Source organism: Platalea leucorodia (assembly GCF_965183815.1).
Source record: "Platalea leucorodia genome assembly, chromosome: Z".
In the NCBI taxonomy this organism is placed as follows: domain Eukaryota; kingdom Metazoa; phylum Chordata; class Aves; order Pelecaniformes; family Threskiornithidae; genus Platalea; species Platalea leucorodia.
In genome coordinates, this window is record NC_138858.1 from 481,269 (window position 1) to 503,139 (window position 21,871).

The 21,871-nt window shown below is 38.0% G+C and overlaps 1 protein-coding gene across 4 annotated transcripts in view; it reads right to left on the minus strand.

The window, feature by feature from the left end:
* LOC309602376 (E3 ubiquitin-protein ligase NEDD4-like) overlaps window positions 1-21,871 on the minus strand; it is a gene marked incomplete at its 5' end in the record, with an annotated part of 193,670 nt that overhangs the window by 16,417 nt on the left and 155,382 nt on the right. For 3 of the 4 annotated variants that reach the window (XM_082335896.1, XM_082335898.1, XM_082335895.1), the window contains 7 exons: window positions 1,330-1,395; window positions 5,834-5,892; window positions 10,654-10,708; window positions 12,822-12,899; window positions 14,261-14,458; window positions 16,969-17,088; window positions 17,492-17,623. In XM_082335896.1, the coding sequence (XP_082192022.1) occupies window positions 1,330-1,395; window positions 5,834-5,892; window positions 10,654-10,708; window positions 12,822-12,899; window positions 14,261-14,458; window positions 16,969-17,088; window positions 17,492-17,623 (708 nt within the window). The remainder of the gene's footprint in view (window positions 1-1,329; window positions 1,396-5,833; window positions 5,893-10,653; window positions 10,709-12,821; window positions 12,900-14,260; window positions 14,459-16,968; window positions 17,089-17,491; window positions 17,624-21,871) is intronic. The other variant, XM_082335897.1, reaches the window with a different exon arrangement.

The following is a 21,871-nucleotide window of genomic DNA, read 5'->3' on the forward strand; positions in this document are numbered from 1 at the left end:
TCTTAATAAATAAGTTTTCAGGCAAATTACTGACCCGTGGTAATAACTAAATGACAGATTAGACATCTGATGTGTAAAAGTTTCCCCTTATTTTTGTTTTCCAGTGCTCTTTAAGTCTACAGCTTGATAGCATATGGAGAACTAGGGAAGTTCCAGTATAGTGGTTCAGAGCTTGCTATGGTATTTGACAGAACAATGAAAACAAGAAAAGTTACAAACAAACCAAAAAGAAGTGAGAAAACGATTGATATTACTATGCACTATTTCAAGGGCGTTTTAGCTTAAAATGGTAATAAATGCACAAGATGTATGCAACCGCTTTACTCACGTATCTGTCAAGGCCAGAACAGTTTCACAACAAGAACACCTACAGTACCATACACACAGAACTGAACGGCAAAGATGTAAACAAAAGAGAATTAGGCTGCCAAAATGTTCTAGAAGTTCTGTCTAAATAGGAGGGAGCTAACGCCCAGGGAGCTGAATTCAGAAAAGACAGAAGAGAACCGAGTTAAGAATTTGTAGAAAGAAGACTGGGTCAACAGTTAAACAGGGCTGCTACAGCCAGGTACAGTTTTCCTGATAAAATTGACTTGAAACAACTGTTTCAGAAAGTTCGCTTTTTCCTGACATCTAAAGTGCTTATTGTGTGCAAGCACTGGTCAAACTCAAGGTGAAAATTCAAGGAGCTATCAATAAACAGGCAAAGACATTGGCAAGTTGCTCCTCGAATTATAGTTGGGTGTTGCCAAGGCTGTTTACTGTTAACTATGAGTCAATATCCCATGCAAGCTAATACTGAGGGCTCTCTTACGTTAAAGATGTTACTGAAAATACTTTTTTTCACAGAACGAGAACACTAGAAGCTTGTGCCAGATCCAGCACAACTGTGGGCTCTGCTCTGCCAACTTGTTCCAGCTCTGCCCTTCAGAGGCCACTGCTGAAGACGAAGGAGAAATATCAATCCTCAAGCCTGTTTTCAACCTACAGGCTTGTAAACGAACACACCGATTAGTCTCAGTTGCAATGGGAAATAGTGAATCACTGCTACTTCCTTGCTGCCTCGTCACTTTGATTTTGCATTCAAACAGAAAAATGTGAGCTTTAAAGATCTGTAAATGTTTTTGTTGAGAAATCAATCAAATTCAAACTTTTCTTCCCTTTTTTGGTTCCTACTTAACCTCTTCAGGAGTAGCACAATCAAGAAAAATTGGCAAGTGCGTTATAGCAAGATACAGCGCCATTCTGTATCTATGCTTGGGATAGCCTGTTGTTTCTCCCAGACACAGCGTACTTGATTCCAACACAAAGCAGCACGTTTCTACTCACTGGTTTCTTTAACTTCTTCCGGAAATAGTCGTATTTCTGTTTGAACTCCCTGGAATATGGAACTGCCTATCAGAGAGAGAATCATAAATATTGATTATTCCAGCTATTTAGCAGTTTGATATTCCAACATTATTTAATAAAAAAAAAAAAAAATTAAAGACATACTATCTCCATGTGTATGCCATAGGTCATCGAATAAAACCTGCCACGCATGAAGTACAGCAGCCAGAATTTTCCCATTTCTCAGTGTGTCATTTCAGTTAAAAGGCATGAAAACTTTCAAACCAGTTCTTCCGTTGATCAACTACTTACCCTCATTTTTTTTCTTCTTTTCGGAACAGAAAAGAGCAAACCCAATTTTTAACACAGACAAAAAAATATGGAATGCATTGCTGCCATCCACGTGTCTCCCGAGGAAACAGTGCGCGTGCCATATGACACTGAGTTTTGAAAATGAGCGGTGTTACCACAGACTGTGGATTTGCACAGCTGAAAGTGCTAAGCATTGTTAGGTGCTACTCAAAAGACAAAATTCAAGAGACTTTGGAAAATGAACCTAAGAACAAGGAAAGGGGCTCCAGTAAAGCTACAGCATTAACAACAAACACTGTTTGCCCTCTAAAAAGTGCAGGACACAATATATACCTACACAGCAGAGTTAACTAGGCAGGGGAATGTCCATGCCTAGAAATTATCTTTTCAGCCCAATGTGAATGAATCTAATTCTTAATAGTTATCAAACTATCATCAAACTATATCAAAACTATTTTGTAAATTCCTTATAATGAAAATATACACCTTCATAATGTCTTTAATCCAGAATCCAAAAGCATTTCATAATCAAATTAACATTCATTTGAACCAAGTACAAGTCGGTGTGTAATATTTATCTGAATACTCACTCAGTGCAGCTGCTTGTGAGCTAGACCACATTTTTAAGTAACAGCAGCATAACAGAACAATTTTAGAAGTTTAAAAGAAACAAAAAGGCACAGTGAAGGTTGGTAGAATTACATTAATCAGCAGAGCTGGAAATTGGTTTCTGGCATATGTAAACACCCCTTAACAGATGCCACAGGTCTCTGAAATATATACTGGATTTCCAGATACCCGAAAGGCCCCTCAGGACGATTCCAGGCATGCACAAACCAAGGTTCAACACAGGTTCTCACAAGCTCTGCCATTCAGAGTTTCGAAAGACATTTCTGTGCCTCTCTTTCCTGCTAACACACTGTATAGGCAAGCAAGGACTCGACACCACGCTAGAAGACTGCCACGTCTGATGGCAATCCATACGCCACTCGCTGACCATCACGGTAGCCAGTAAGACGACAGTGTTCTCTTCTGCTACCTGCTTCTCTTCATCCGACTCCTTTGCGTTGGCGCCAGATAGGAAATGCATACCAACGCCCCCAAAGGCCAGGCCTCGTAAGGCAGCAAGCTGTACCCGGCACAAAAGCACTGAAGTGCATCAGCCATGGAGCGGGAGTACAGAGAAGAGCCATCCATGTTCCTGACTGACAGTCCTATGACTGCAACCTACGTCATTCAGCCTTCAGGTGAAACGCCCATAAAACAAAGTTGTCAATTAAACGGATGAACAGGAATAGGCTGGAAAAGTGATACCATGACAGGTACAGGTCTGGCTCTAACAAATAATTGCTATATATTTAAGTAAGAATCCTTAATTCTCTGTGGTTTTTTTGACAAACCATTTTTTGAGAATTAAGAACCTTTAATTCTCTGGTTTTTGACACCGTATACAACATCAATTTAATCAGGGTTTGGAAAGAACCTTGAAGAAAAGAGAGGAGGGGAAAAAAAAAAAAAAAAAGCTTCCTGGCCTTGCTCATAATATTTTCCAGCTACATCCTTACTTTCCCTTGCTCTACTGTTCCTTCAAGATGAAAGAGCAGACCTGGTAAAACAGCTAGCTAAGCAAATGAAGCATGATTTCTTGGGAGCAAAAGAATGATTTTGAATTCCACAGGACTGCAAAAGTTACATTCTCTGTTCCCCGAATCACAAACGGCAAAGCTCTGGTTCAAGTTCAGTTTCTGGGTGAGGACTGGGACTTTGAGGGAGGGAAGGTACGGGCTGGTCCTTGACGTGGATTCATGACTGGATGTAGGTGAGAGTGGGAAGTGGGAATATTTCTATGTGAGTTTTCTCCTATGGACGATGAGACATGAAAACATTAAAAAAAAAAAAAAAAATCACACTCAATCATTTTAGTCTGCTGATAATATGACTTTACTGCAGTCTTTAAATAATCTTTCAACATGTTTCCACTGTTTAATGCAATGTGAAATGCAATTTAAGTGGCTCTTTGTTTTTGTCATGGCACCAAAAATACTATTAAAAGCATTAAGATGAATCCTTAATGCTTATATGGCTGTAAAATGGATTTGATCTTGCTTTCTCTTAAAAAAAAAAACCCCACACAAATAACTGTTATTTACTTAATCGGATCATGATTGACCCTTATTATCTCGAAACAAAATTTCCCAGGTAGTCTTTCTCATTTATGCTTAACATTTCTGGGAAAAAAACCATTAAGAATTTGTATCGCATACTGTGTATTGGTATCTCAAGCATTTAGTACATGATAAATGGGTAAATGACTCCAAAACTAATTATGTTCAAACAAGTGATTATTATTAATCTTATTAACAAACAAGAGCAATTGGAATTACACCATGCAGTAGTTAATCTGCTGTGTCCCGAGACCCTTAAAAATTCTGCGGATTTACCCAAAATAAAAAGGTATTCTTGGCACCTGGAAACATCTTAGGGTTGGAAGTCTGATCGTTCAGAATACCATAAAATGGCATAAACCAGCACAAAAAGGTCAAAGAATTACTCCGTACATTTGATGTTTTAAAAATTTGATATTAAAGTAAAAGCACGTATTTAATTTTTCTAAGGATGATTTCTGAAATCTCTTCATTTATCTGCAGTAAGTTTTATGTCTCTTAAAACTGATAGACCCAATTTTTCTTTCTTACACTGTGAATCCACATAGTTACAACTCTCCCACATTGAGTGGAGACAGCTTTTTATTATCCAGAAATCCAAAAATTAGTAGCACAGTGTCTCAGCTCAGCAAAATTCTATTGTCAGTAATGACCCAGATAATGGCTAAATACGAACATTTCTCCTATACACACCCCTAAATCCTTACAATCTAGGATTCAGCACAATGAACTCGGTCCAAAATTCCCAAGATGATCCGACTTACGATTCAGAGCGGACATGTGCTCTTCACATAGCTTGATATAGAAATGTACTATTTTACCACAATGGAGGAATAAAAGATAAGATGCAAAGATTTAATACTGTTTGTTCCATACGAAGTAATTTAGAGTATCAGGAAATGTGGAGAAAGAAAAAATCTGAAGAATATTTTACACTTACATTATTTTAGATGTAATTTATTTAAAATCACATTTTTTTCCCTTGATTCGTCTTTCTGGATGTCAAAAGTAAGTTAAAGATATCACTCTACTACTTTTGTCCCGGAATTTCATCATCACAATAAGCAGCAAATACAACAGCAAAACCCATGCTGAAATCTTAATTTTTTAATTTTTCAGCCAGGGATCATATGAGTAATGGATCTCCTTCAGAAACCACATTCATCATCATCACTTAGTGAAGAATGCTTTGGGTTGCAGGAGGAGGGAGAATGGAACAAATGAAAATACTGGGATTCCCTGTGTTTCAGAGCATGAAACACCACTCAGACTATTTAGCTACGCAGCTTCTGAACGGATGGAGCTTCACTCAGAAATAACAATATAAAAAATTAAAACCATCCAAACAAAAGAGTCTCTATCCTTCTGAAGAGACTTCTCTTCCTCCCCGCTGAAACAGGGGTATTCTGCGATTTACTGTCCTATCTACCGGTGAAGAATGTTTCCTAGACACTCCAAGGCAGAAGCCAACTTCACATGCTAATGGCTACAAGGCAGGAATCATACTGTACCACTGGAAGAATTCCCTAGCGAGGTAGCTACTGCTAGGAAAGCCTCCAAACCCATCAAATTCCAACCTATTGTCTGACCTGGGAATAGTGTGCACAGCACTGGAGTTCCCAATGTTCCAGTGATTCCCAATGAGCCCACTACTGCTTTGGACCACTGGCAGCTGGCAGCCTGGACGTCCCCACTGCGCTTGAGCCTGTGCGAAACAGAACAGGGTCCCCGGAGTGGTACAACCATCTGAATGCCGGGGACGAGGCAATGGTTTTGGGGCACCTTGGCAGGCTGTCACACGATGGCAGCTCCCCCTGCCTTTGCAGACTCACAAAAGCTGGCACTGAAGCCTCCCATGTCTGTCAGGGAAAGGCAACGCAAGGCAGAGGTCCTGCCTCCTGCTCTGTTCATCAGTCTGACCTGATCTGGAGAACAGGCATGACCTGCTGCTCGATAATGCCTCCTGCCTATACCAAATGTACGTGAGTCACAGCATTTAATGGAAAAAAACCCATAGCAGTACTTACTGGACCAGTAATTGCCGGGTTCTGCAGTCTGGGGTCTTCCCACTGGGTAATTTTATTATCTGTAAATAACAAAAGAAATTATATCATTACTTCTCTGTTACCACACTGTGAATTTATGTTGTTTTTTTCTCCCTACAACTGTTTTCCCTACCATTTCCACAACTTAGTATTTCAGGGTTAGAAAAGGCTGCATTCACCCATCTACGTCAAAACCCCGTCACACTGTTTAGTTGAAAACACTCATTCAAAAATGCAAAACTACAACAGAATCCAGTGTATTTACACTGCTTTTATTTCAACGTCTGTAGTAGTAAACATGTTCTCTTTGAACATGGTCTTGGATTCAACTCAGATTAGAAACACACAGACTTCATGCCTGAAAGGTAAAGGAACCCAAAAACTCTGTCAAATGACAGACTAAGTTTACTTTTTTGAAATTTTGCATAAAGATAGCCAAAATGTAATACTTATAAAAGACAGTGTGTATTTAAATTTGGAGGGCGTAACATCTCTTTAAAAAAATATGTCCTAGACACTGATTTAACGAAAAGGTTACAGGACCATTAAGGGAGGCAATATTATACAGTTATGGTAGACGAGATCGCTCAGTTTTGACCAAAGGAGATTTTGGCAGTGGCACGACAGAATCCAGTTCTTTTCATCTACAGCTTTTAAGAGCACCAGGAGGGTGACATGAAAGCTTATAGAGGACCACGGTGAAACTCTCCCTGTCTCCAGACAACTGCTCCTCACAAGATTCTGAACACAACAGAATCACAACAAAATGATGATGTTGCAACAAGAAGACAATGCTCCAAAAACCAAACTAGAGCCACCTGCAATGGCAAGGTCTAAGTCATCCAGTTCCTGCGCTGAGAGGGCAACAGTAACACAGCTGTTTGTTACATGCACTGCTTGGATTTATGAACTGCGTATTAAGATAGTAGTTCAGATTTTAAGTTTTGTAATTGCTAGGTTTGGGAATAAACACACTAAGTTTCAAGAAAATTGTTTTGATGGCTCCTATAGGTAAAAGCAAAGAACCAAACCCACTTGTATTAAGACACAAGCACTTTCCATGTTCCTACAGTTGGAAAAGACCCGGAAGTTTTGAGCATCCCAAGCTAGTTTTAAAATGGATTGGGATTTGAAAGGTGACATTCATTAAATGTTAGTTGAAGAACATCTAAAAATATCACAAGCACATTTCAAGAAATTTGATCTTTCAGTTAATTTAATATTAAAATACTATTTTACTTCCCCTTACACGTTAAGTCTATTTAATGCTTATTGAAATCATGGAGGAAGGCCGTTAGACTGACAGCTCCAGAAACCGCACGAGATCCACAGCCCAGAGCCTGCCATAAAGGCGTGACACCTAATCTGGCCCTCTTCATCTCGCTTCAACCTGCTCGGTCAAGTTTCCTTTTACAAAGTTTACTGGTTTTATACCAATTCATTTCTTATACCTACTTGCAACTGACAGCCGCAAATCACAGTGGCAACTTTCTATGAAATCAAAGATAACAGAACTGGAAATGGCTGCAAGTTTGTCAGTTCTTTCTTATTGCCTTACAAACTTAAGAGTGTACGATGTTACTGACAAATCTTTGTCGAAATTTTGTTCAGAGTATTACGGTGACAGGGACTTCATATTATCAATGCTATTCCAGGGCTTAAATGCCCCAACAATTAGAAGGGTCTAACCTGAACCACTCTATACCCGGAATCGTAGCTCAAGATTCTCTGTCCTATCCAAAGAGGATGCGGATAACAAATTCATTCCTTTTGCAGCACATTTTTGAAAATCTACCATCTCTCTTGAGTTTTCACACAAATACAATACTCTCTCTTTCCTCATAAATCGGGCTCTAGGGCCTTTGAGGAATCCCCCTTCTCCTCTGGTCCCCTTCCAAGTGGTCCACCCTTTTCTCGACGTTTGGGACGCCATGCTTGATACAGTATTCTCATAGCCAAGACATTATCAGTGCCGATGAGATTATCAGGATTACTTCAGGTCTCATTTAAGACACTCCTGTTGACGCATCACAGGATGAGTTAACTCATGTTCAGTTGGTGATATTTTTCACGCTCTTTTAAACCAAAATTCTGCTAATTATTCCCATTCTGAGTAATACTTCGCAATTCTTATTAACGAGCGTCTTACTTCACACTACAGCGGCAATTTGGCAGGCTCATTCCGACTTCTCATCCTGTTCCAGTGAGCACCTCTCACCTCTCCTACACTGTTGGTTCTGCTGAACTAATGAGTACATTCCCCCTAATTCATTGTTCAAATCACTAACAAATATATTGAGAAATGGTGGATCCAAGACAGACTTTGAGGGGAACCCATTTAATATCTCCATCCCTCTGTCAGCGAACCACTGGTAACTGCTGTGCACGTGGCTGGAAAACCTTTGTGTTTTCCTTCATGATACCTTCCAAGAGGTAGATCCTGTTTTCCTATAAGGCTCATAGAAACGCAGAAGTATATGCAGGCTACAATGAACAGAAAACACTATTTAATTCATGGGGGGTAAATAATGTTGACTCAGCTAGCTGAGGACCAATCATGGAGAACTAGAGACTGTTTTTTTTGTTTAAAGATTGACCGCTGCAGAAATTAGGACTGTTCACAATTAAGATCTAAAAATATTATATTTTCAGGCTACTATGTTACAAGTAATACCTGAATTATTTTAACAGTACTTTGTTTTACTAGTTTATATGGCATGCTTAATAGCAGTTTGTATTGCTCCGCAAGAGGAGGTTTCTGTGCTGCTTGCATTAGACTTTTTTACAGTTTCTCTCAGGGATGAGAAAAACATTTCAAAAATGGGACGACGGTATTGGATAATTATGCAGAAGAACTACAACATGTATCTGGGGAACCAGGACATTAATAGTGGCTGAATCTGTTAACACTTTCAACATTTATACTGTATTCTCATCATGAAACCAACTACATTTGTTGCATCTTAACTGATCGCTTTAGCAGAGAATGACTGAAATGATGGCCCGTTTATCATAGTAATGGACTACGGAGACTTGCATCTCTAGGGTGAGTGCCGCTGATCGCACCCCTGCCCGATTTCAGCGTACACTCCCCAGTCAGTCACGAAACAAGTTAAGAATCGGCAGGCTCTGTCACAAACCTATCGTGACGGTCAAACGTCGTTGCACTTCCTTATCGACACTGTGAAAGCAAATGCTACTGTTGAGATGGCTCAAGCCAAATCCCCGAGCACTGAGTGCTGTTTGCAGTCATTCCCTAAATACTGAGCACAACATTACCACAACGGAGCTGCAACGTGCCCACCGTAACACCACTGGCACCACCCTGCTCCTACAGTCCACTTGTGATTGTAGTGGTGCGGCACCAGGTTGAGACCAAAAGAATATTTGCTGGAAACAAGCAGCATTATAAAAAACCCCTCTGAACTTTTGTAAAAACTGCTATACAAAAAGCTAAAAAACCTCACATCAAAAGAGGGACTAGAGAGAGATTGCAGATGCAAATAAATGTAGTTTTATAACGATTCTAAATTCTTTGGGGAATTCTAATTAACATACAACTTTAACATTCCATTTACTTTTAGAGACTAACACATGCTTAAGTAGATTTGGGAGACTGAAAAACTGAAACTTTTTAAAGGAGGTTGGGAGGCTCAACAATTATACAGATATTTTAAATAAGACAGTTTTATTCTGTGACTCTTCAGTGGCAGCAGTTTAGAATAATTTGCCATATTTAAGTTTCCAGATATCTGTTGGGAAATACAATTACAGAAGGTATAAAGAATAATAATTCTGTACTGATGTTTGAAAGAGGTTAATCTTGTGCTTGATGAGTGTATTATTTCTAATTTTTGTTTAAAACTATTTATACAACTTCAAAATTTGTATTACTTTAGAGACAGTCTTTTAGTAATGATTTAATAATGTCATATATACAACTACAGATAAGCACAGGAGTCTGTTACTGATACTGAAGGAAAAATGTAATTCTATCAAATATGTGTAATAGTTTAAGATTTTAATTCTTTAAGTTTTGCCTAGTATATGTACCCTCTTCTAATGGTTTTGGGAGTTATCTATTTCTGAAGATTATGCCATCAGTAGAAATATCTCATTAAAAAGTCCAGCTGAAGTCTTAAAAAAAAAAAAAAAAGAAGAAACAACCCAACCTTTCTGGGCTGCTTTATTTTCGAACAACAACAAAAACTCACACGGTAGTTCTGAGATGCTGTAATCAGACAAGTCTACAATGAAACATCACTTACACTAGAACTTCACTAACAGAACTGAATAATATTAATGGGCTGGGTGCAGTTTAACATGCTATAAATAGGAAATAAGATCAGAATCAGCACTGCCACAAGACCTTCTTAAAGGAGAGGAAAGAGTACTTATCAATGCTAATTTCTCCACTGCCTATGTGTGGAGTTGTGGCTATATGATCTTTTCTCATCTTATTTTCTATTCCTAGTGTATATTTTAATTTATTAAGTGCAAATAAGCCATGGGATCATCAACAACAACAACAACAAATCCAAAATATCAACAAGAACAAAAGAAACCACAAAGAAGAAATGTTAATGCTTCACAAGTCAGAGAGGGACAAAGCTTGATGAGCCAATTAAAAGCAAGCTTTCAGTGAATATACAGTACCGTATGAGGGCACTAAGTCTCTGGTATCAATGTCTCCACATATCAACACCTGGCTTCCTAAATGAAGAGTAAAATTATAAAGCTTTCACTTCAATATTTATTACCTCCCTTTGTCTATTTGCTGTAGTACCTGAGTGCTTACTTACTATGGTCTATATAAAACGTTCTTCCGTCCAAATGTATTCTTTCCTCCCAGCCAGGCTAGAATTGGGAAATAAAAAAAAAGAGAGAAAATAAGTGAAATACTACCACTCTCACACAGCATGAAGCAATACATTACCCACGCCTACTTCAATTGTCTGATAGATGCTTGTGAAGCAGAAAACACAAAATGATCACAGACGCGTTATGTCAAGGCCAAAAATCTAGGAAGATCCAAAGAACTGGCTATTTATACAGGTAACTGTATCCAGTACAGTAAATACTTTTAAAGCTTGGAAGTGGAAACTTCTTGCATCAGGGTTTATACCCATTTCCTACTCTGAGGAAATGATCACAAAGAATACATTCTCCATCATTGCTTAGGTTGAGTTTCTGCTTCTACTTCTGAAACACATGTGGGTTATTTACTGTAAATACATAAGCCAGGATCCCATTACAGTGGGACAAGAATGTCTAACCTAGTCCTCAATTCTTCCCTTTTTATCCATTCCCTTTTCTCATCTTCCAAATGATTACGGCATAGAAAGGAGAATAAATGGCACACTGTTAGTATATGCAATGCTGTCCAGTCTAGCACTCATTCCACTTGTGTGCTCTACATGAGCTTCAGATTGCTATAAAATATAGATGAGAAATTATTTCACCTCAATCTTTTTTTGAGAAACTCTTGTTAAATTCTGTAGTCATTCTTACCTCACTCAAAAATGGATTGTTTAACTGAGTTTAAGTCTGTTACTAACTATATATTTCCAGGGATATATGTCAGGCTATCCTCACTTCACTGCATGTTCTGCCTCTTGCAATTAACGGAACAAATTGTAAATTGGCCCTTCAGTTACTCCCATGCAGTGCCTCCTACCGAAGCAATGTGTCCTTGAAGATGAATGCATCCTCAAGGTATCTGAAGCATTGCAAAAGAACAGCTACTTCCACAGCTGTTTTCTTAAAGAAGTGCATTAAAGTGCATTACTGCTGTCTTGTAACCAGGAACGCGCCATAACAAGTAACCGCGCGTAGTTTTCGATCCGATCAGTGATTCAAGGCACTGGGCCTGACAAACGGCCTAGCTTGATTTAAATAGAAGGCAAAAGTTTTTGCTAAGCAAGACAAGGGCAGCGCGATGTCAGGATGCTTTAGGGGAGGATGTCTGACCATAGGTGGTAACGGAGGTTACCGCCCCTCACCAAAGGCAGCATTTGTCACCGCTCTTGCCCAAAAGCAGCACTTGTTTTGGTCTGCTGGCAGAGTGGGTCATCTAAGCAAACTGTAACCCAGCTCAATGAAAATGGGTAGGATTAAAGACTCCTTATTCAAACTGTTTAAAACTAACATAATTTAACCTGCCATGTCCTGTAGGAGGGGACAATAGCTTCTTCTGCTGGCACAACTGTTTGCAGACAGCTTGCCCGTAACACATGCTGAAGCACTGAGAGTGCTGGTGACAATTAGTGGCCGTTGTCACTAAGGTTTCCAGTGTTGCAAGTACAGCTTCAAGGGCAATTTCTCTAAAGTATGCTTAGTATATATGAGGCAATGAGCTGAATTAACACTACACTGTAAAAATCAGCACTTTAGAAAAAGTGCTAGCTGTCATAGACTAGCCTCTGCCATTAAGGATGCAGTTTTTTAACAACAAAGCAAAGCTCTGTATTTGACATGGCTGTAAATCAATATTATACTTCGGTTACAAGTGTGAGAAAACTTCTGACGTTAAAATGATAATTTTCTCTGCAGAATGTGGAAGTTTCATTGAAAAGGCAAAATTTATTTAGCTTTCTGAATGCCAATATATGCTGGTACATTAATAGAGCTCGCTTTGAACAATCTGCTCCAGCAACAGGCAATTCTCTAAAAGCACATAGTCAGAGATAAAACCAAGCTAAGCTTCTTCAAAGCTCAAAGCTTTAGATAAGCAAAGAAACATGCGATCATGTCAGAAATACTGTGGGATGGCTTCAAAGAGCCTGACTGATTCACAGATCACAATAAAGCTTTTTGGTGCTATATATGATAAATAATAATAACGCTTTAATATCTTCAGAAAAGCGATGACAGCAACGTATGTGTCCACATACAATATATGACTGCAATAATAGATCAGATCACATAAGATAGCAGGTATATATTAAAATACATACACATTATCACTTACAGGAAGAGGGCCCAAATCATTAGGGTTCAAAGATGCTTTTGATCTCAAATGCACTGGAAATTTCAGTCGTGGATCCTCCTGTAGCAGAAATATAGAACTGTAAATCCAACAGATCAAGTTAGGTCTACATACTAAGTCAAACACAGCATTATCTGGAAAAGAAATCTTCCTACATTACAGTTATTCTTTCATTCTTTTTTTTTTTTTTGAGAATAAAACATATAAAACAAAACATATGAAAATGATGGAACATTTAGTATTTGGATGTGTCACATCATTGATTAGGATTCATATATTGAAATGATTTTTTAAATGTTAAGAGTTAGTTAGGGTGCTGTAAGACTGACTTCATTAAGTGTGCTCCATCCAGAGAGGTGCTTCAAAAAATACAGCCCTATTCTTAGCAATGCATGCACTCCCGTAAGTGGCTTTTAAATACATATGCACATTTTTTGGCTCTTAAAAACATAAGGGAAATAAGCCATCCTATCACAAAAAGGCTTGAAAAGGACGAAAACGAGCTTCTTACAGTTTTATTAATGCACAGGTATTATTACATCAATATCCAAATGAGGCAAAAAGGGGCCAGTAAAATTGGTCACAGAAGGCAAATCTAGACAAAAAAATGCTTGAGATTTCCACACACATAATTTACCCACAGGCACCTGGGAACACCATTAAGAACCACCATTAAAAATATGTCATGTAAATAGTGGTCACTGGGAATCTGAATGATGCTTCACGAAGTGCAACTCGTATTTCAACGGTGATGTGAAATGCTGGGTCATCTTTGACATTTTTTCCTAGTGTAATTTTGTTTTTTCAATTTGTTGACCAAAGTTGCAGAATTATTGAAAAATGGATCCTCATGACATAAACCAAATAATAAAATGGATTCTGTTAACTGAAGAAGATGAACATGTATTATATTAATAAAAAAGCAGTGCTAGTCAGTGAACTACAATACAATTATGGACAGTCTCAAACTAGACAACAATCCAAATCTCCATTGCACTGCAGGCCTCTCAAACTCAGATTTGGGGAATTTAAAGGACAGTACTTGTATGCAATGATTTGTCAAGTATAAAAAGGTCAAATACAAAATGCTAAACACTCTCGCATGGTATATGACGTACAAATGCACCAAAATCTAAGAGGATATGAACAAGTAAGTTTCCTTTCTCTGAGCGCAGCAATGGCAGCGCTACAGTAATTTCACGAAATTAGCTGCTCGGGTCTACTGCTACTGCATGTTACTGCATGGAGAGTTCCGTGAGATTCCTACATCAGCTTTATGGAAAGTTAGGCTGACAAATTCCCCTTGACAAGACAAGGCAAATGCTACAATGAACTGGGGGGTATACAGGCAGGAAAACAAAGACAGAAACATTTAAAAGATGGCAACTGATTTAAAATTCATTATCTAGACTTTGTCTTACCCACGTAGTAGTTTTAGTGTTGTGATCAATGAAGAAGGGCCTGCCATTGGGTGCTATTCGCATCTCCCAGCCAGGAGGAAGGAAGCTTTGTGCAACTTTGTGTTGTGGTTTAGGAGAGTTGTAAGGTGAGGGCTGTGGAGACTGTGGATTGGAGAGGGTGTCCTTCACCGCTCTGCGCACAGGGGAGTCCTTGATACCCTGAAAAAAATGAAAGGTATTAAGATTTGTCAGATGTCACTCAATACTGTAAAATGAGTTCAACTTGGTATCAGAGCAAACAGTTTTTCATTCCAGATGTAATTAATACTAGAATTAAGTGCTGGGACTGATTTCCTAACTTAGCTAACGTCTGCTCCTTATAACATACCAAGCTTTTTGCTGTGATGGACACAGGGTTTCATCACTTCCCTCTGCAATGATAATGTCCACAGTATTTACATCTGATTATATATTTTACTGCAGCTGCCCTGTTCATGTCAATATTTCATTTTACAAAGGAAAAAATAAAAGCGTTGCTTCGTGCTTCATGGTGCAATGTATCTCACTTTACAACAAGAGAGCATCCTAAACGTGAAGCAATGTTATCCACTTTTCAGTGCATTTCTCAAACACAACTTCAGAGGAAACATTTAAATATGAACTTAAAACAAGTTCCTAAAAATAAATGAAGGTTTGCAATTACAGATTTTGGACAGGTTTGGGTTTTGTTTTGTTTTGTTTTTTTAAATAAACGATCACAGCCACAAAACTGCTTCACTGATCAATCCCTATGGGTTAAAAACAGGAGTTACATGAGATGTGTTTGTTTTTTTTTTTTTTTTACTGTCACTGGGAAACTGCACATTTAGATGCTTAAACAGCTTGAAAAATTGGATCCAGATTTATTCACCTTTGAAAATACAGACTATCACAATCAGAAAACAAGACTTAAGTACTGTATTTAAATCTTGTTTGCATTTGTACTTTTCAGTTATTTTCCAAAAACACGTTCTCATTAGCTGACATAACAGTTTGTGTTGTGGTTGTTTTACTAGTTATTAAGGTTCAGTATATCTATGCATGCTTATTTTGGCAATTCTCTAACTTAGCCTACATTTAATTACTATTTTTTGAGTATTATATTAGAAAATGAGGCACCAACATGGATATTTACAAAATTATTCTAGCCTTATTTGTGGCTTGTTTTGAGCTGCATTTGGATGGAAAATGCAGTTAGATTACAGTGTCCAAAAGCAGCACTTAAAAGAGCTTGCATTAAATAAAAGCTTTCCATATGTCTTGTACACAAAAAAGTTGAACATTTTACAATAAAATAACTATTTAAACAAAGAAGGTAACTTCTAAAAAGTTGAACTGTTTTTTTTTCCTCATAGTTATATCCTTTAAGATTTTAATATTAGTAAGTCTACACCCTACTTTTTAAAGAAAAAAAAATTAGTTCAGAGGTGGGGTATAAGAAGATAAGTTTGCGCTCTTCAGCACCCTTGTGGGTGCTAGCCAACAAACTGATTAGCTGAATATTCTGAAGTGACGAGAAAATGGGTTTTGTAGCTATGGAATAGGTTATTGCCCTTAAAAGCTAGCTTATCGCCCCGAGAAACTCAACTTTCAGACGCTTAGTCAGTGACTTCCACCAGCTCAACTGTTTGAAATGTCAGTAGGGAAAGGAATGCCCCTCATGTTTTAGTTTAGGATATTCAGAAGCTTCTAATTTAATTTATTTAAATTACAGTAAATTTCGTCTTCAAAATTAACAATGACAAGGGCAATCTTAAGCAGTTCATTGTTACAGGGTTTATCTGAATTACCTATAAGTAGAGATAATTTATTTTAAATATAAACTATAGCCACCTCACTACAATCTGTCCAATAATCCTACCTTTGTTTAACAATTTGCTCAAGAGTTTGAGTACTTTTCAGCATAAGGAACAAAGAATAATGATGCATAAAATAAACTAAATGTTACAATCTCCACTTGACTGTTGGCAAACTTTTGCAGGGGCAAAGGGGACACAAGTAGGAAAGAGACGGTGAGAAGGAAGGATAAATAAGGTGCCATCTGAAGAAGAAATTCTTGTTTGAAGAAGAAATTCTTAAGAATTTACTCTCCTCAACACAGCCATGTTTAACTGATTCAGGAGTTATAATCACACTTTCAGAAGTAAAACATCGTCTTTGATTGCATTTCTTACGCAGTATACGCATATAAATGAACATCATTCAACAGTATTCTGAATTACTTTTAAAGATACTTAAAAGAAATTAAATGTCCTTTTGAAAGACAAGGAATATAAAACGCAATCAGTATCTTAATTCAAAGATTTGCCAAACTCAGTTGCATGTATTATTTTCAAGGTTATCAGCATCACAATGAATCTTTCAACTTAAAAAAAAAAAAATCTTATTTTATACATTAAGAGCACTTGGAGTCACAACGTGTGTTCCAGACACGCACGCAGATTACATTTTAGCTGACCAAACTAAATAATCACATATATATTACATCATTCAATGACCACAGAAGTTAAGTAATACTGTTGTACAATACAAAGAACCGGACAGAAAACTGCTAAAGAAAACAGCAATGTGTTATGGCAAAACCAGTAACAGGGAAAAGGGGCTGTGTTGCATAACTAAAATGAAATAAGAAGTTACAACGCATGAGAAGTCAGACATAAGTGATCTTTGTTGGTAACAGCGTTTCTCACCTCGAGCGGAGCAGATAAAGTTACTGTGGGTGAACTGAGGCTACGAGGCCGCCTTATCTGGGGTTCACTTAAATGGTTGCTGCTGTTTGCTGTTGACCCAACCATGCCATCTTCTGCAAGCTATTTCAGAAGGAAAACCGAGTTAGCAAGTTGTCAGAAACACAGTTCATCCACAGTTAGGACACTTAAAAAATGATATAATTCCATTGGAAGGGCAAATAATGTATCGTACTATTAATAGATCAACACAACTTTCAGATTCAATCCTAAGAATGCATTTGACTCCCTTCAGTGGTTCATATGTACCTCTCTGTAAATTCCTTCCATTGTAGCAATCAACTTAATCTGCACCTTAATATAGTTAAAAGAGGTAACAAAAAAATCCCAATCATTGCAATTTTTTATGACTATCCTGAGTTTTTTTAAAACTTTAGAGTTCTGAAGAGCTGCTTCAACTGACATTATACTCAACACGTGCTAAGTGTTTGCTGTCTAAATCGAGCCTTAGAGCGGATCTTCATACCTGCATAATGGGCCGCGTCCATGTTGTGGTTCGATTGTTATGATTGACATAATACGTGCGTCCCTTCGCATCCTTTCTTTCTTCCCAGCCTGAAGGTAAGCCTGGTGTAGTATGTACATAGGCCACTGAAGGCTGTTCAAGCAAGAAATTACTGTATTGTTATTTTATAATAGCTAAAACAAAATTTCATAAGTCTGTTGTTTAAAAAAAAAGAACTTGTTAACTTACAACATTCTTAAGCACAACTAACACACAGAAAAATACAGTTTCCGATTCCATTTAATATAAGCTCTTCTTCATGTACCTTTGAGTCAAATAATTTTTTCTCACAGTAGAACTTTTGATTCACTTTTGCACAGATTCAGGTATCTTGTTCAGAAAACAGCTAAGCTTATACGCCCTCAAACTTTTTACTTTGTAGATTACACATAATGACAAAAAGGAACTTTGTGTTTTAATGATTTTTCCTTAAAAAGGTGGATGTTTTTTCCTTTTATTAGTATGGATAAGTAAGAATTGAAGTAACTGTGCAGTCGAGTCAAGATCTCCCAAGTTCTGTTTTTTCTTTACCATGGGCGCCTTCAATCAGTTGCAAGAAACTATTGTGGGTTTAAAACCTGAAGTTCAACCATTTTGTTACAGTTACAAATGTTGCATTAGGGTTGAGAGTCCTGAAGACACAAGACACACCCCAAATTGGAACCCAAACTTTGGTGTGAAAAGATTTTTTTACTAGGAGTTGCACAAGAAAGACATTGTTCTAACGAAAATATACAGGTAACTGTGCCAAAGGCACTAATTGTCATTAAACAAGTTATGTCACTATTCAACACAACAACTATATTGCTGTGTGTTGCTGATGATGTCTTGCGTACTTTCTGTGTGGGAAATATTCAGTGCTTGAACCAATTGGACATTTTTTCCTGGGACATGGGGGGGGGGGGAGCATTGTAGCACAAACGGAAAAGCTTCTTGAAGAAAAACAGCCCAGAGAGCATTTTTAACACTGATCCTGTCTGCATCTGAATATGTATTTTAGAAGGGGAGGGTGCCCAGGGAGTTACAGTTTTTAGACCATAGCCTCTACATAAATCCGCACATTTATTAAGCTGAGTCACTTTCTAGTTTGGGACCCCTCTCACCACATCACCTGCTTGTATAACGGAGTAAGAACGGGTATCCTCGCTGGCAGTGAAGCAAACAAGAAAGTCAGAAAACTCGGGATAGGTGTTTCTCTCAAGTAACTGATGTAAGAGCTAGAGAGACACAGGAATTTCTGTCATTCACAGCAGACAGAAGCAAACTCCTAAAGTCGGCAGGACAGTGCTTCTGGTCTCTAATGAAGCCCATGCATTAATAATTGCATTGAAGACTTGGCACGTGCAAGGTGCTTTTCAGTATCGACATCTAGATCTTTGGATCAATATGCATTTGGTTTAATTATTAGATTAATCACATTAAAATACACATTCATACATTAATTATCAGAAGTCTACAATGCTAGACATTGCTTCACTCTTTCAAAATATCTGCCTTGATAGCAGAAGGATGGTGAAACACGACAAAGTAAAAACCAGTGCTTGAACTGCACTGTCCTAGCAGTTGGTGCAGTGCTTTAACTCATCACCAATAACATTAACTCCTTTAGAAATAGGCAGCTTTGTAGCGCCAAGAAAACAAACCAAACCGCCTTCATCTACCAGGCTGCTTTTATCATGGCTTCCCCTGAACAGGCTGTAGCAATGTACATGGCATTTTTCTTAGGGATGTAAAATGTGAACCTACTGGCCCTTAAAGAACTTCAAGTTTAAATGCTGACAGGTAGAACTGCACTGCAGACAGAAAGGCAAAACTTGTACTTGAACTGCTAAACTTACTGTGCTTGTTGCACCTGAACATCAAATTTTCTGTAATGCTGCACGTTCTTGAGCTGATGCAAGTTAATGCCAGTGTTCAGACTGGGAAGAAATGGTTCTGACATCTGAGCTAGAGAGAGGCCTTGTATCAGCGTCCAAGATGCAGAAAGCAGCCCTGCTTGCTGCCCCTTCCACCCTCAGCAATTTGCTGCTTACAAGAAAATTTATGAACTCTTTTTAGACTGCTTGGAAAAGAGAAGACGTGTTTTATAAGAACTTTCCTGAAAGAAGCAGGACGCTGTATTTAAAAACATGGTTTGAAGACTGACTGACTGTAAAACCAAACGTCTGACAACAGGCAGTTACTGGATGTAACAAGGGAAGAGGGCTAAGAAACACGTGCATACCATGAACTGTCCTTTGCTCTAAAGGTCAAATTACTCCAGTGCTCATTAATCCATTCGCTTCACAACGGACTACATATTTAAGGTGATTGCCTACCGCAGGAGTCAAAGGCATGTGTTTATTTCAGACAGTAATATTCTTTATGTTAAAAAACAAAACAAAACACCACCACCAAAAAACCTTTTTTTAGGTGGTAAGCCCGAAATGGAAAGCATTCTGATTTACAGTCATGCTTTCATTCATTCTGTCTTTTCACAGAAAACATGCTAGCATGCATCAAACATGAAGGTGTATCATTTTCACTGCTGCAATTTCAGGGCATCTCATGGAGAAGATGTGCTGCTGTGCTAGATGAAGGAGAAACAGCATACAGGCTTCACTTCTGTGCAGTACACGACATCTTTTGCTGCCACTTCATATGCGGTCTTTGCTCATTTTGTTAATAACAGGAGTCACTTTACTGAGAGACAACTTCAAATTTGGAAGTCAATACAAATTCAGCACAGCACAGTAACAGTATGATTTTAGCATCAATATTTTTATTAGAGGTATAAAAGAATTGCTGGGAAGAGCTGATCACTAGCACAACCTCTGAAGAGAGTCCTGTGTCTCAGCCTCACATCAAGAGAATGAGTAAGCCAATGAACTAGGGGTAGGTACGGGGTTTTCTTTCATCCAGTCTTTGGGAGCCTGAGTTAAACCACTGTAGGTAGAGACACATGCGTATCACGGTAATGATATCAACAATTTGGCATAAGCAAAGGTGCCTCTGCTTTTTTGAGTATTTTGCCCACATCTGAGATGACCATCAGAAACACAGCCTCTGTGTCAGGGCTGATTCATAGCCAAGCAGCCTCAGTGCAGGCAAGAGGAGATCAGCTCTACGGGCAAATGATTTTGGTGAGGATGACTGACTGAAGACAGTCCTGCCAAGTACCAACGTTCATCCATGGCTCCGAGCTCTTCCATTCTCACTGGGGGAATGCAAATTGAATTCCCCGAGCACCTGGAATGAACGCTGGAATACAAAGCAGTGCACCTGAGTAAGAGATTAAAGATGTTTAAGGAAGACTCTTTCAACTTTTTTAGTATGATCTTAAAATAAAACCAAGGGAAGAATCAGCCTTGAAAATTATCAAATACCTTCACACAGGTTAGGAACCAATTGTTAAGCTTTCTAGTTTTAGAAAGGAGTCTTCCTGGTAAAGTGACAACTGCACTGATGACCATTCTTCTGATGAAAAAAAGCTAAGTATGTTTAACATAAAAATTTCTAATCCTTGTAAATAAACTAAAAATCCAACACATTGTGAAGAAGTGTTATTCCTACCGTACCATACTACTGCTGTGAACATCTAAAGAAACACTGAGACTGGCCTCCTGCGAATTCAGGATATGTTCTTCCTCTTACCTGTCATGGCTATCTGTAGTAAACCATTCTTTAAAAAATTTTTAAAAAGTAGCCTGATAAAACATTTGTTTCTATCCTGTGGCTCTGTACTTTTAATATTCAATTTATTTTAAACCTCAAGTAGTCACTATGAAATTATATACGCAAGCACTATTTAAGAAATATATATGCCGAAGTGGTGAACTACAAAACTGTAATGAAGTGGGATTAGCGAGATGCATGAATTCAGAGTTTGATGCACTCAAAGCTATATTTTTTCCCCATGAAACAGTAAAATAAAGAGCAGTAAAAGCTTAAAAGGACTGAAATTTAAAGTCACGTGAGAAATATCACACACAGATTTTTAATTATATTGAATTTATATTAATTTAAAGGAAATATTTTTTTGCCAGATTTAAAAAAAAAAAAATCATTAGCAACTGCATTATGGCTGACAGTATAAGAAAAACCTGTAATCACTTACAGCATACATAGGATGAATAGGGTGAATGCAAAATTAATTGGTAAAACTTAGAGGGCTAAGTATGATTCCATTTTCCAGTTCAATACCTGCAATCCATTCATTAATATTGTAAACTCTAGGAGTTCCACTGTTTTTCCTTATTTTACTACTCAGATTCCTCAGTGCAAGTATTCTACATCTTACTACGAAATATATTTTCTTTTCCTAAAGTATATACTGCCCGTGCTTTGAGTCACTATGCAGAC